General features: G+C 32.8%; 1 protein-coding gene across 1 annotated transcript in view; it reads left to right on the top strand.

Annotated features, from left to right (window-relative positions):
* The first annotated feature begins 1,402 nt into the window (after positions 1 to 1,402).
* LOC111044141 (glycine dehydrogenase (decarboxylating), mitochondrial) overlaps positions 1,403 to 16,092 on the top strand; it is a 31,985-nt gene continuing 17,295 nt past the window's right edge. Inside the window, exons 1-8 of the mRNA XM_039421036.1 lie at positions 1,403 to 1,901; positions 3,133 to 3,211; positions 7,109 to 7,244; positions 9,395 to 9,559; positions 12,878 to 13,103; positions 13,907 to 14,103; positions 15,180 to 15,382; positions 15,649 to 15,788. Of these exons, the coding sequence (XP_039276970.1) occupies positions 1,608 to 1,901; positions 3,133 to 3,211; positions 7,109 to 7,244; positions 9,395 to 9,559; positions 12,878 to 13,103; positions 13,907 to 14,103; positions 15,180 to 15,382; positions 15,649 to 15,788 (1,440 nt within the window). The 5' untranslated portion in view covers positions 1,403 to 1,607. The remainder of the gene's footprint in view (positions 1,902 to 3,132; positions 3,212 to 7,108; positions 7,245 to 9,394; positions 9,560 to 12,877; positions 13,104 to 13,906; positions 14,104 to 15,179; positions 15,383 to 15,648; positions 15,789 to 16,092) is intronic.

Here is a 16,092-nt window from a genome sequence, read left to right as displayed (position 1 = left end):
GGTTCTATAATTCCATATCCTAACCCTGCATTGTAATCCTACCTTCTGCTTCATCAATTTTATATGGGAGAATAAGGTGCGATTTGTGCTGAAGTTTTGGCTAGAAACCTCTAGATGATAATTCTGAAAAAATAATGTGTCTAATCGAAGATTCTCTAAATAAATAAACCGGCGTTGCTCCACTAACTTATAAACTATTATATGAGATTAAATACTTTTTTATCAATAAATAGTGTTGAAATTTGAAAATCTCAACTTTATTTACAGAAGAAAACGTTCTATATATGAATTTCTCTAGCAAAACAGTTTTATGCTAAAGCCATTCACTAAAAAATATAATAAGTTGTATATTCACTCATCAATTTGATCTTTAAATTTTTTATTATTATTATTGAAATAATAAATTTGGGAATACAAGATGACATCCCGTACTTGATCCTTTAACACAACATGATGTAGGCCAACTTATTTGTTTGGATAAGGCGGAATATATTAAAATGTACATTTATTTACAAGTTAGAATATAGTGTAATGTAGTAGAAGAGTAGAACGATAATTAGTGTAACAATAAGTTTTGTTGGAGTACGGTAATCTACGTTTCTCTTGAAAAAAAAAGAGCGAAAATGTTATTAGTTCTACGGAAACCTCTGTATTTTATTTATGTCATGGCAGAGGATTTGACAGAATTTGAAAATTTAAAAGACAACATCACTAAAAGCTATTCGATTTTGGAAAGTTTGAAATAAATTACTCATTAACTGTTTTTTATGATTAGTAAGAAATTACTGAAATAGTTCTTACTAAAAGAGCATCATTAAAATCAACTCTTGTTGACAAATATATCTCAAATTTATAACGTCATTAGTTGTTTTTAGCAAGGATTTACAATACAACTATTGTTTGTATTGAACAATTCTTTTGAGGAACAAATGAAAAAGAGGAGCAAAACAGTTTTGAAAGTAGATGTGTTTTTTAAATTAAAAACACTTACTTAATAGGATATAATTATTAAAAAATAATAATGTCCAATTAATTACTGAAAATGCATTCAGAAGAGAAGTTAGCGTTTCAATTGTTTAAAAATATTATTCAATTGATTCAATGTTCAATTAGCTCGTACCTTTCCATTATAAGTTATATAATATAATCAAAGTAATTACCCCTTGCATAATAAATTGATTGTCACTCACGTGTCCAAATACATTGTAATTATTAATTACAGACTAAAACGCCATGACTGATTTAACAAATATTCTTGATTAATTCGTTTGCAATAACAAACCGAATTATTGTGATAATGCAGTATCGTCTTGACCATTTGAACTCTTCTTTTTTTATTGATTACCACACACGTAGCAGATTCACGAAATGTGACTGAAAATGTTACCCATGACATCACAGTCAGTTTATCAGTGTTTTTATGTTCTAATACTTTTTGTAGAGTTTGAGAAGTCTTGTCTGTGAGTGAACTTGGACTAGAAACGTGTAAAAGTTTCTATTGTTAGTATGTAAAATCGTAAATGGTTTGCTGAAAATAATTGGTTATTCGGAAACATTTGTTTCGATATTAATTTATAAATTGACTAGGAATAAATTTAACAATCAAAATGCTGTCGAATTTGAGAAAATGTACATCTATTTCAAAAATGAAATACGTTCCGGCTGGAAATTGTGAAACTTGGTTCAATTCATGGACAAGAGTGTTTGGAAGACGTGATATTGGTAGAAACTTATTTCTAAGCAATGGAATTATCAGCAATAACTTTTCAACAAGCAGTATATGTGTGTCGTCTGCCTCAAAATTGGATAGCATATTTCCGAATAAAGGAAAGTTTCCGAGTAGGCATATAGGACCAAGACCTGATGACCAGACTTCAATGTTGGACTTACTAGGATTTAAGGTGAGAAATTATTTTTTGCTCCTACTCCTATAACGTAACTTTTGTTAGCTTGAGTTATTATATCATTAATTTCAATAGTTCTACTTGAAAAAATAAGTAGAAATGATTGACATGAAATAGATGATTATTTTACTCAATGAATGAATAATAAAGGTCTATTTACATTTGAATAAATTGAAATTTTGATGTGTTGAATCACCACACCACTAACCACCACGTGGTCTAGCAGTTTGAAAGCTTTTTTGACTTTTGAGATTTCTTTGGAGACCTATCTCTGTCGTCGGAACTGCTTTGAAAATAATTGATGAACCCAGAAACAAGACCCCAGGCAATACGACACTTTTCAAATTTGTTTTAAAATTTATGTAAAATTCTGTGAAATACTTTCCTTTAAATGACAAAACAAAATATGCCATAATAATTTGATAAAACTTTAGTTGATTAACTTTATTAATGAAAAGTAGGCTAGAGTATTAGTTTCTCGTCATTGAGACGGTCTAGGCCCTAGGGTTCTTGAAGAAATCCCTTTGAATAATTATAAAATTAAATTAAGTAACTGATAAACTTCAAAGTTTTTTTATATTTACTATGCTAACTTTTAATACATTTTTTATTTGAATTACCTACAAGCAAACGATCATGACTCATTTATCATTATCACATCACATAGCTCAGTGGAGTCAGCATTGAGTTCAATGCCAAATTAAATTCAACAGTAGACCTACCTATTATCAATATTAAAAATTATGTAACATTGTAAATTGCTATTAATTACACTGAATATAAATCTATACTAATATTTCTAATCTCATTGATTTTATCAGTTGAGATAAATGTCGTTGATTTATCTGTTGATTGAGTTTCCTTTAATAATTGGGCTAGTAATCTATATAATGTAAAACATCAGATATATGTTCTACCTCCATTTCAATCAAAACAAAATGACATGAAAATTAATGAATTGACATAAAAAATGGTATTATGAACTATGAACAACACTAAAAAATATATAAATGTGTACCCTTTCAAGTGGCTGTGTATTGGCTATGTAAGAAAACTTTCCACTAGCTAATATCAAGAGAATATCTACCATAAGAACTTCATGCTATATTTTCTCTGCTAATATTGTGTAATAAGTAGCATCCACATCTACAAGGATCTCTTTCCTAACATTTTTCAAGTTTAATCTAATTTTACAAGATAAATTGACTGTATTTTCTGTGGGTTACAGTCATTGGATGAGTTAAGTGAAAAAGCAGTCCCAAGAAATATTTCTCTGAGGAGACCACTGAATATTGATGGCCCAGTTGGTAAGTAGACCTGCTCTAAAATGATACACTTAACAAGTAGGCCTACTACTGTGGAATATTTTATCAGAAATTGCAGTTAACCAACTGCTGGAATATTATTACTGTACCTATTATAATTATTTCGAAAATCAAATGAAAGTTATATAAACTTGAATTTTAAAAAACACTTTGAAGTGAAAATACACTTACTTTTGTAGTGACGATCGTTTAGACCTGATGATGACCAACAACAGGTCGAAACGATCGTCACTACAAAAGTAAGTGTATTTTCACTTCAAAAGTGTTTTTAAAATTCAAGTTTAATTTTAACAGTGAAAAAGTATGGATATACAACAGAGAAAATTATATAAATAGAACTATGGACTTCTACCGATAAATATTCTTCTATAAATATTAACCGAAGAATTAAATAGAAGAAAACAATGTGAAGAATGAAGCTGTCCAAAAATTGTGCCCAGACCGGGAATTGAACCCGGTACCTCTCCGTTGCCGACGGAGCGGGGTGACTTGTCCCACCTCGCGGAAAAATATTCAAATAATTTTATCTCCTATCTCTGTTATCCGAAATCGATGTTCAACATTGATAGCCGTATAGTGAGGTCCACTTTATAATGGCATTGGATAAAGATAGGAGAATAGCGATGCCGATTCTCTGCATTAATTAATTATATTTCTACACCGTCAAAAACACAATTGGCATCGTTGTGGACCTAGAAAAGGATATTACCACCGGCTTTGTCGAATGATGGACAAGGATAGCAAAACCAAAGTTGAACAAAATAGGTACTGCCATTATAACGTGGACCTCACTATAGCCCTGATCATTATCGAGGTTCTACAATCGAAATCTTGTTAAATCTCGATATATTAGTTGAATTATCGACATAAAACCTAATTGCTTGCTTCATCTTGTGATTTCGTTGACGGAAAACTTCGTATTGGAAAACTTATTTCTAAAGGTGCGTACAGACTTTCGCTCTGCTCCGCAACCGAACGTCACTCCAGCAGAGCGATTGATGATCGACCGGGGAGCAACAATGGTTCGACCGGGGAACACGCGAGAAGATCTAAAGCTGCGAACAGATATTCGCGTTTCCAACCAGCACCGAGCACGCTCCTCCCTCGTACCGCCCTCGTACCATCATCGAACCACAGTCGCACCGCCCACGCACCCATCATGAACGTTATGGAAGATGTTAGATCTTCTCGCGTTCCCCGGTCGAACGACTCTTGCTCGCCGGTCGATCATCAATCGCTCTGCTGGAGTGACGTTCGGTTGCGGAGCAGAGCGAAAGTCTGTACGCACCTTAACATCTTCCGTAACGTTCATGATGGGTGCGTGGGCGGCGCGACTGTAGTTCGTTGGAGGAACGAGAGCGGTACGAGGGAGGAGCGTGCTCGGTGAGGGTTGGAAGAGCGTATATGTGTCGCAGCTTTAGAGTCTTATGTTATCGGTGAGTACATATTAGTTTAGTCTTTTTATTATATTTCGATTGGTATACCGTATCTATAATATCCATAGTTGAACTGGTTAGGGTTCTGTTACTAGTTAAATACAACGAGGTCACTTTCACGTTGAACTTGGGGTGACTTTGTCCCAGTATAAAAATTGTGATATTATACAGCATATGATGCAAATACAATTCAAAATCTGATAAATATTATGTATTAAACCTAATAAAACAAAATAGTCACCTTGCTGCTTGAGATTGATACGATGTTAATATTCATTTTTAGCTGATTCTGCGGCTGGAGCCAACATGCCTCGACGCTAAAATAGATCTTCAGGCAGCAGAAACTGAAATATTTTTCAAAAAAATAATTTGTAAATGTTTTAAGTATATATCATTTGTTTTCTTGAAAATGAACTTTTTCCATATATTTTTCAAAGTGAGACAAAGTCACCCCAACCCCTGGTTCACATTGTCTCATTTCATAAAATATATATTATTTGTTAAAGTAGAGAAAGATACTATAACGTTTTATAATGAAAAATACTCTTCAAACATTGCAGAATACAATAAAAAATATTGCAAGAGATTTGTTGCAACTCAAGTATTGATTGCAAGCGGTTAAAAATCTCAACTCCCCAAAATTGGGACAAAGTCACCCCGGTTGACCGGTACCGGGTTGTTCCCTGTCTGGGCACAATTTTTGGACGGTTTCCTTCTTCACATTTCCTTCTGCTATTTAGTTCTTCGGTCAATATTTGCAGTAGCAGAAGTCCTTAGTTCTATTTATACATCTTTCATTCGATTTTTGAAAATATTATAATACAGTAATCAAGTACAACTGAATTGTAGCTATCAATTTCTCCATTTATTTTTGTGGGTCAAGTGGAAGTTTGAGCTCTTATTGTCTCAACTTCGCCCACAACAATTAATTTCATGTAGGCTATAGAGTAAAAATGAAGACATTTTATCTAGAGCTATTTACTCGAGAATCGATTGTGGCTGTAGTGAGATTCATTTTGAACTTTCGTTGTTATAAATACTTGGCAATGCTTATTACCATTCAACCAATGCTACAATTTTTATTTAATCTTAACTATAGCTAATCTAATTTAAAAGCTACCCGCATTCTTTATAGTTTTCAAAATAACATACCGATAATGTAAAATTGATCCAAATCAAGTAAATCTCGTTTCTTCTAGTTTAATGGTCTGAAGGAATGATAAACTCTCAATAAGTTTATTAATTTTATTTATTCATAAAAAAATAATTTTTCATTAAAAATTAAATTAAAATGTCCTCAAGATTAGATATTACTGAATCGATTCAGTACCGTATTTTCTCTAGATTAAAAAAAATAGGATGTTAGAAAGTAGTCAAGTGGAAATTAAAGGACTCTGGATTAAGAAGTTTATTATACAGTAAGGCTAATGTAATTTCTTTTATCACTGGGAAAACCTAAATACTGAATCAGTCATCTCAAATCTATGGTGATGTAGTTGAAATAAGTAGACCGCTGAGCTCTTAGCTAGCAAAAGATTTTACGACTCAAATTCATCAACTACTTAGTTGAACTACATTTCAGTACCTATATAAAACGACTAGCCGTCAGGCTCGCTTCGCTCGCCATATCCGTCTAGCCAGGGGGCTCCGCCCCCTGGACCCCCGACTGGATCGTCCAAGAATGAGATCAGCAGGCTCGCTTCGCTCGCCTGCATTTTTCATTTGAGCATTTTTATCATATGTTAGGACAATCCAGTCGGGGGTCCAGACTAAACGTCTGGCTAAACGGATATGGCGAGCGAAGCGAGCCTGACGGCTAGTAATATAATATTCCCAGGATTGAAGTAGCAGTGCCCAATCAATTTTTCCGCGATAAATGCATTAAAATCTTCAACTTGGTGCCAACCTAACAAAGTCAACTCAACTTAATGCCAACCAGACAAAATTATTAATTTAGTTGCCAGTTAACAACTGTTTCGAAGAGGTACTCTATCTAGATTATAGTTCTATAGTAACATATGATATATGATATGGACATTTCAATTATAATTAAGAGATTGGGAGAAGAAGAATATACATGCTAAAAGACGAACTTTGAACCCTTAAAAACCACCCTTAGAGTTAAAATATTTCCAGAAGATTTCTTAGTGCGCCTCTAAAGGGCCAACTGAACATACCTACCAAATTTGAACGTTTTTGGTCTGGTAGATTTTTAGTTCTGCGAGTGAGTGAGTCAGTCAGTCAGTTAGTCAGTCAGTCAGTGAGTGAGTGCCATTTCGCTTTTATATATAGATAGATACTTCTGTTTTTGTAATTTTATGAAGTCATCAAATTTTGTACTGTAGTAACACATTACTTCAGTCTATTCATAGCTAGAAAATCAACGTAAAATCTATTACATTCAGTCTGACCATTATGTTAAATAAGCTTAATTCAATTTTAGATGAGTATGAACTGATTAAGAAAATAAAGAAGATTGCCGAAATGAATGAGGTATGGCGCTCGTACATTGGCATGGGATACCACAACTGTTGTGTTCCTCACACTATACAGAGGAATATGTTTGAAAACCCAGGATGGTAAGAACTACTTTTATTTTGTCGTAGGCCTAGATCTGTTCGCATTATGCTCTTAACTGTATTACTATTATTATTAATTTCGGGGCACCGAGTTTCGCTCGTTATTTTTATTTATTGTTAAACAGAACACAATTCTCTAAAATGATCGTGTTTATTGACCGAGCGAAGTGAGGTCTAAGATTCAAGTCGACGGTTTGGCATTTCTCTTAATGTTTATATGTTGCGCATTTACGACGAAACGCGGTAATAGATTTTCATGAAATTTGACAGGTATGGTCCTTTTTTAATTGCGCGTCGACTTGTATACAAGGTTCTTGGAAATTTTGCATTTCAAGGATAATATAAAAGGAAAAAGGAGCCTCCTTCATACGCCAATATTAGAGTTAAATTCAGACTATAGAATTATTCATCATAAATCAGCTGTCGAGTGGATTATAAATCGCATGCCATGACGCATGCAATTCAATGTAACTTGGTAAAAAATCAGCAGCTGTGTAGACTATAAATTGCATGCCTCATTGAATGCATTTTTTTATGCACTATTAAATAGGATGCAAAGAACTTATAACAGCTTGTCTGGGCGCCTAGATATCTTCTGGTTTTCTCACGCTAAATTCCGGAAAGCGTTATATAATGATTAAATCTTGTGTAAGCATGATCTGATCAAATAAATAGTTAGTGTATCAGTGTGGATGTGCATATGGTTTGGTACGTCGTTCATGTTATTTATTCTATTAATGAAATTTGAATCTCTGTATTTTTCATTTTTGAATTAGGTGGTATTTTTGTTGTTTGTATTATTTTTATCATTTTTTTTCATTTGTATCTGTACAATTTTTATTGCCAAGGAGACATATTTGGGGAGACCCGTTGTCTCCATTGTGAATAAATAAATAAATGAACTATTGATTGCGTGCAATAACGCATGCAATTAATAACTAAAATAACATAGTATTGTCTCTCGAACTTTCTCTGCTTTGAACTTGAGCTGTCCTGTTGCCAGTATGTCTTGAAGGAGATTAGCTTTTGATGTTGGCATTTTTGATACACCAACCCCAACAGCCATTAGCCGTTTTCACACCGATATCTCGCCGACACGACATACAGACAGGATTTACTCTGATGGACAGTATAAGAGGAGGCTGAGGTTTATAACTGCGCGAGGTCTACTGTTCACAGAACTAGTATTTCACAGCTGGCTATGAATTTAGCTTATGAATTTCGGGGATGCGATATTTTGATTTTCCACAGAATCACTCGCTCACTGTTTACTATCCACCGACGACGAAAGTCTCAGCTGTTTCAGCCAAGGATGAATTATTCTTTTAATGTCGTTCAGCGAGTTTTCAATAGGATGAGACCTAGTGCATTCGAATTTTTATATCATGAACCTACTATGTTCCAAATTTCGTGAAAATCGTTAGAGCCGTTTTCGAGATCGGTTGAACCACGGAATAAGCATAAATGTAGTGTTTCTTTCCTCTGTGGTTGAACATAAATAACCAGATATAAAAATACAGAAATTGCTCGCTTAATATAATATGATTAGGCCTATATTGCCCTATGAGTTTTTTAGATGAGTACTGGTATTTCAAATAAATAATTTTGAGAGGTTATTCTTTTCTGTGCCTTCCAGAGATCCAGAGACTTCAATTTATGGTGATTTTTTGTCCTCTCTAGATTGATTTCAGAATAATTCATTTTGCAATAATAGTTGGGATACCCACTACAAACTAGGTAAAACTCAATAGTTTTGAAATAGTTCTGTTTTGTTGTATTTTTATATAGTTTCGTGTTATTATTATTATTATTATTTTATTGATTCAATGATACAAAATTATTTTTTAAAATAATTTGGGGAGGATCAACAGACACAGTCCAAAACTGTTCCTCCCCCGAATTTTGATTCATTAAAATAGTCCAGAAAAAAGGTTATGTTTCCTTCACTTAATAAAATTTTGTCTAATTTTCTCACCAAACACTTGAAACAATTATTAATTTTGAATTTAGAAAGATTAAGATCTGAATTGATAACAAAATTTCTTTTTACTTAGCACTCGAAACTGTAAAATAAATATAAATTTATTTATTTATTTGTGTTTTGTAGTAGGTAGTTTAGTTTTTGTTTTTGAATAGTTTTGTTGCGACAGGACTACCCAGTACACACCATACCAGCCAGAGGTGGCTCAGGGTCGTTTGGAAGGCCTGCTCAACTATCAAACAATGGTTTGCGAGTTGACTGGCATGGAAGTTGCCAATGCTTCACTTTTGGATGAGGGAACCTCAGCAGCTGAAGCCCTGGGTTTGGCTCACAGGTACAGTATTCTCAATTAAATAATTGAGTAATTACATTGATTAATATTATTATTATTCATAGATTCATTTATTTTTTCAAATTCAAATTTTCAAATTCAAAATTTTTTCAAATTCAAATTCTTTATTCAAAAAAAAATAATTATACAATCAAATGCATTCCAAAAATCAAATACAATATTGTTTCCTAATTTCTAATATGTGTTCCCTATAGGCTACCCTGTGTGGGGACACTTGAATATATATAATAAAATATTTATATACAAATTTAAATATTATATCATGAAGAACATAATAATTGAATATGGTATTATATTGAAATAAATCAATATGTCAATATTTATAATCATTCTTGCACACATTCATACGCACACACATTCACATATGCGCACACATTCATACGCACACACATTCACACATGCGCACAAACACACACACACACACACACAACACACACACACACACCACACACACACACACACACACACACACACACACACACAACACACACACACACAACACACACACACACACACACACTTACACAAAACTTAAAACTATGTACGGAGTGGTTGCTGTTTTTTTCATATTTAGTTCAATTTTATTCATAGTTAACGTTACGTTTTTTTCAAAGTGCTGATGTAATTATACCATAAATGAATGCGTTTTGAAGAAAGATACAGTTATTGAAATTTGATACTGTCTTACTGTTTACGCAAACGCCTTCTCTGATTGGTTCTCGTGAAATTAATCACGGTTAAAATTTAACCGGCTGTTGTGCAACCGGGCCTAATACTCTCTTCCAATCTCATATATTTTCACAGACTCAATTTTGAACTCTGTTTATAATGTATTTCATTTAATAGAATAATAGCTAATTGATACCATTCACTAATGAAAGTCATAGTGCTGGTTGCACAAAAGCCGGTTGAATTTTAACCGTGATTAATTCCACGAGAACCAATCAGAGAAGCCGTTCTTTCGGTACCGGACGGGATTTGTGAGTTCAATGATCTTTGATTGTTGCAGTGTTCATGTCGAGTAATGTGTAAATTATACTAAATTTAGACCTATATTAATTTAGTAAAAAAATCATTCGGGTTGTCTAGTTGTAAAATGAATTTCTTGATTTCTTTTCTAAATAACGTTATTTTCCTTGTTGTTACTGGAAGTGAATTGAATATTTTTATAGCTATGTATTTGAAGTGTCGTCTGGAATGTTCTAATCTTGGTTTTGGGAGGTTAATGTCCTTTGAATTCCTGAGGTTTATTCTTTCTCTCATATGTTGAATATCGAAATTATTTTCAGCTAAATCCAGCAATGCTTTGAATAGAAAAGAATGTCTCACTGATAATATTGATAGTTCTCTGAAGAGCATCATTGAACTATATTGTTTAGGTTTATTACAAATTATTTTTAATATATGTTTCTGACCAGTAATCACAGGTTTAATATGAACATTGTATGCACTCCCATAGCATATTATTCCATAATTTATTCTAGAACCAATAATTGCATGGTATAATTGTAACAATACTTCTTTTGGACATAACTGTCTGAGGTAATAGAACTTCCTTATGTATACAAATAACTCATTTTTTATCTTCTGTACATGATCTGACCAAGTGAGCCTACTATCCAATATGAGGCCCAGATATTTAACTGTACGTGCTTGTTTTATAGTTTCACAGTTACACAATATATTATTCACCTGTTGCGCACAATCTAATTTATGGAAGTAAATACTAGTTAACTCCTGATCCGTGTTTTGAAGATTAAATTGTATTATATTAGATTTGTCTGTGTTGATAGTTAATTTATCATACATGATAAATATTTATCATACTTGAAATATTCATTATTAATATTTTTTTCATAGCTTCGGTAGCCCATGATTGATAAAATAATTATAATTCAACCAATTATAATAATAGATCCATTTAGTTTTTCCAATAATGATTATAATCTTAAAAGACTTATTTAAAAAAATCATAATGCATTATTACAGTATGTGCTATGGTTAAGCATAATAAACGTGTTGAAGAGGCTGGCATTAAAGTCAGATTGAAGTAACTTATTCCTCCAAAAATATGTTCTACCCTTATATAATATAAATCAAATAATGTATGATGCATGCATTAAAAATGTATATTACGTCTATATATAGACAGAAAAGTCAGACTCTTATACATAGTCAAAGATGTGACCTTGATGTAATTCACTCACTTCATCTATTAATATTAAGGCTGTTCGGTACTTTTTTTATTTAAATTTGATAATGTTTTTCAATATAATTGTTAAGATCATTATAAGAGTGAGAAAAAGTGAGAATAGAGTGGCAACTGAAAGTTTTAAGTGATCTAATAAGCGAGTTATGGGTTGTTGAAGTGCTAACTCCGTTTTCTTTCCAGATCATAAACGGTTTCGACTAAATTAACAGAACTTCTCTTAAAAATTCAAAAAATGTATCTTTCCAAACTAAAACATTTTATTTCCCATATCGTTCATAAATAAAAAGTAACATTTTTTGTAAATTCGATAACTTGTTTATTTTGGCATAAATCGCGAAAAACGCGTATTAGAACAAAGCCAATGATATACTGAATGTATTTAAAAAAACTCCAATGGAAAATTCGAAACCGTTTATAATCTGGAAAGAAAACTGAGTTAGCACTTTCAACAACCCATAACTCGCTTATTAGACCACTTAAAAACTTCAGTTGCCACTTTTTCTCACTCTTATAATGATCTTAACAATTATATTGGAAAACATTATCTAATTTAAATAAAAAAGTGTACCGAAAAGCCTTAATGAAAAAAAAATCAATCTAGAAAAAAATTGTGAAAATAGTAATAAAATAGGGTGAGATGAAATGGCATGAGAAAATTCAAACCCCTTTTTTTATATATCAGTCACATAGAAGGTAGCAGAATTCTCACTGTGGACTTTTGAAATTGTAAACTATAAACTAGTAATCTTCTGACTTCTTATATAGGGGGGCATCGACGAGCAATATATTATATGAAATTATGCCACATCGGAAAATCTTCATCTTAGTAATAGGAAACAACATAGGAAATTAGGACTGATGTAGGAATAATTTCATTCCTTGGGTAAATTGTTTAGATAAACTTTTGAAGAAGTTCTTGATAAAATAATAGTGATTAATAGGCTATTAATTAAATAATGAAATAGAAACCTCTCTATGAATTTCAACTTCTTGATACAGGAAAATTGTGTTTTTTATTTTGAAACAAGTGATTTTGCCTTTTTTTATTTGATGCTCATGTACAGTGATTGATTTTTTCCAATTGACAGGCATACAAAAAGGAACAAAATTTTCCTTTCTGAAAAAGTGCACCCACAAACCATAAGTGTGGTGAAAACGAGAGCTGACTCATTGGGCGTTTCGGTCGAGGTTGGAAACATTCAGAATTTGGATTTCAGCGGCAGAGATATTGCAGGTGTGCTTTTTCAGTACCCAGACACCGAGGGAAATCTCACTGATGTCACTGAGATTGTTCAGAAAGCACGAGAGAATGGAGTAAGATTTTTATTCCGATTTATGTCTATGAATCTAGGGTTCTTTGTTTGTTTTCTGATTCAAGTTTTAGTAGAATTTCCAAAATATTTTCATTTATTCATTTAAAGTACCAAAAATTAATACAACCAGAGAAGAGCAATAACATTAATATTATTAGTTGTAAAACTCACAGGTAGAGCGTAGAGACGCTAAAAATTTTCTGACTGATATTTTTCTGTTTGTTCATCACCTTTTCATCTTTAGTGGGTATTCAGCATTTCTCTCTTCTCTCCACTTTGTTCCCACTCTAGGCGCTAAATAAACCTCTGGTTCATCTTTTAATTTTCAATTTTTTTGCCAAATCTATTTCTTTTACGAAAATACCATCTTTGTTAATTTTACCCAGTTCTAAGTCTTTTTTAATATTCTAATCCGCTTACAAGTGAGGTTATATAATTCTTAATCCATTTGATGAGTTTGTGCCTTATAATATGAGTTGTTTTTTAGTGTCAGTGTCTTACAATATTATTTTCATGACTCGCAAAAAACGTTATTCGCTACTTATTTTCTCATTTCATAGCGCCGAACAAACGTTTCATCTCGTTTTATTGACTATTTATTGAAAAATAAATGAAAGATAATTTACAGTATAAATGTATTTAGTGTTGTACTTTGGACATCGTTTAATTTTATAAGTATAGGGGTTATTTTGGATATTTTATAAGGTGTCGTTATTTGGAAAGGTATTTTTGGTTATTTAGTTAAGTTATTCCAAAATAGCCCCTTACAAAATGTTAATAAAATGTGTGATGAATGATTTGCAGACGATCACAGTCTGTGCGACAGACCTGCTGGCGCTGTGCATTGTTCGCCCGCCCAGCGAGTTTGACTTTGACGTGTGTGTGGGCAGCTCGCAGCGGTTCGGAGTACCCATGGGGTACGGGGGACCCCACGCCGGCTTCTTCGCTTGCCGACAGTCGCTGGTGCGTCTCATGCCCGGCAGAATGATTGGAGTTACAAGGTTCGCATCTTTCTTATCCAACTAGCTGATAAACTAAACGAATAATTCAAATCTATCCAATTAAATGAATAATTTTAAACACGTTTCATGTAGCCTACCGTGAGTCATTTCATTTATTCAATTGTATATTCTACCTATATTATAAAAAATAAGTCTTAAGAGTTTAACATCTCTCTACGAAATATCTCTATAATTGATCTATTTGGTTAGTCTATAATAATATTAAGGCTCAACTCACACTTACGCGACTCAAGTCGAGAAGAGACTCAACTCCAGTCGAGAGCATGTGTTTTCAAATGGTGACGTCGCGGAGACTAGAATCCACTGGTCTGAGAATCACCATTTGGAAACACATGCTCACGACTAGAGTAGAGTCGTGAACAGACTAATTGTTACACTAATATGAGTCATTATGAGTCGAAGCATGCTGTGAGAAATTTAATAGAGTTCAAAGAGGGTATTTTTTGTTTCTTATATGGATAAGAGTAACCCTTACCAAGTAAGTGAATAATCATGAAATCTATGTACTTTTACATACCGGTATCAGTGTAATGTAATGTGGAAAAAAATATTGGTTCGATAGTTTTCCAAGTTTATCTGGGCCTACAGATAGATGGTGTTGCTCATTCATTCCTTTTTTCTAACGTAGAATATTATATTAAACACCTTTTTTGAAACAATGAGATATAAAGTATTTAATTGCCGATTACTAGGATGAGTGACAACCGATTCGCCACTCTGTTCATAAACTTTCTAGTGCCTAACCTCCTTATACTTGATGCATAAATGTACCCAATACCAGAGGTTCGACGAAAAATTGGAACCAAAATATTATTTCAGTTGTTACATTATCAATCGTATTTTGTTGATGGAACATTGTTGAAAGTAGCATCTCATTATTCCATGGTTCTATGGTGCGGTATAAAATGTTATACATTTGGTTAGAATTAGTAATCCATTATTGTTATCTATTAAATTATCAGCATCGCTCCTATATAATGTTAAAAATTTCCAGTTTTTGCCTCCAGATTTTTTTCCAAAAAAAATGATGTATATTCCCTTGTTTTGTTTTTCAGAGATGCGAATGGACAGGATGCCTACCGTCTTGCACTGCAAACGAGGGAGCAGCATATCAGAAGAGATAAGGCCACAAGCAACATTTGCACAGCGCAAGCCCTACTAGCCAATATGGCTGCCATGTACTCCGTCTATCACGGTCCAAAGGGCTTGAAAGAAATCGCCACAAGAGTGCACAATCTCACTCAGGTTCTAGCCAAAGGTAGATGGTTCAAGAGTTTAGATTTCTAATCAATTTTCACTTTATCATCCTTATTAGTGAAATGTGAGACTGTGAGTTATCCATACTCATTGATTTGACTTGATAATCTCAAGTGCCAAACATATTACTTTTACCGACTTTACGTATATAGGGAATCAAGACCATAATTTGAACTTTATTAAGGTTAGTACTTTTACATTTTTAGATGAACTATTCTTCCAATCTTATCCATAATTATTCAATTGTCACATGTTTTTATTTTGAAGGTCTTGAGAACTCTGGGAATAAGATTGTACATAATCACTTTTTCGACACGATATTAGTGTCTCCAGTCGCTGATGAGGAGCACATACTTGCCAGAGCCAAAGAGAAGAAGATCAATCTAAGATATCTCGATAACAACCTGGTAAATTATTCGTATAACGTTTGTCATATCATATTTTATATTGAAGGATAAATTGATAATGTTTAATCTCTTTCAAGTAAAGAAGTGTTATTTACTAATAATAAATTATTTTATTAAGGTGAAATAAAAAGATGTTATTCTAGTAGGGATTCTTAAAAAGAATTATTTTAATAGGGCTACTTGAATTGATTAACGAATTTATATGTAAATAACTACATAACATAGTAAGTTAACCTTTTTAAACTTTTTCACTACTGGTTTCTACTTTCAATCCATTTTCAAGTGTCCTTTTTGCAAGTATTAT

This window comes from Nilaparvata lugens, chromosome 2, assembly GCF_014356525.2.
Source record: "Nilaparvata lugens isolate BPH chromosome 2, ASM1435652v1, whole genome shotgun sequence".
Classification (NCBI taxonomy): Eukaryota; Metazoa; Arthropoda; class Insecta; order Hemiptera; family Delphacidae; genus Nilaparvata; species Nilaparvata lugens.
This window is presented reverse-complemented; position numbering and strand designations above follow the sequence as displayed.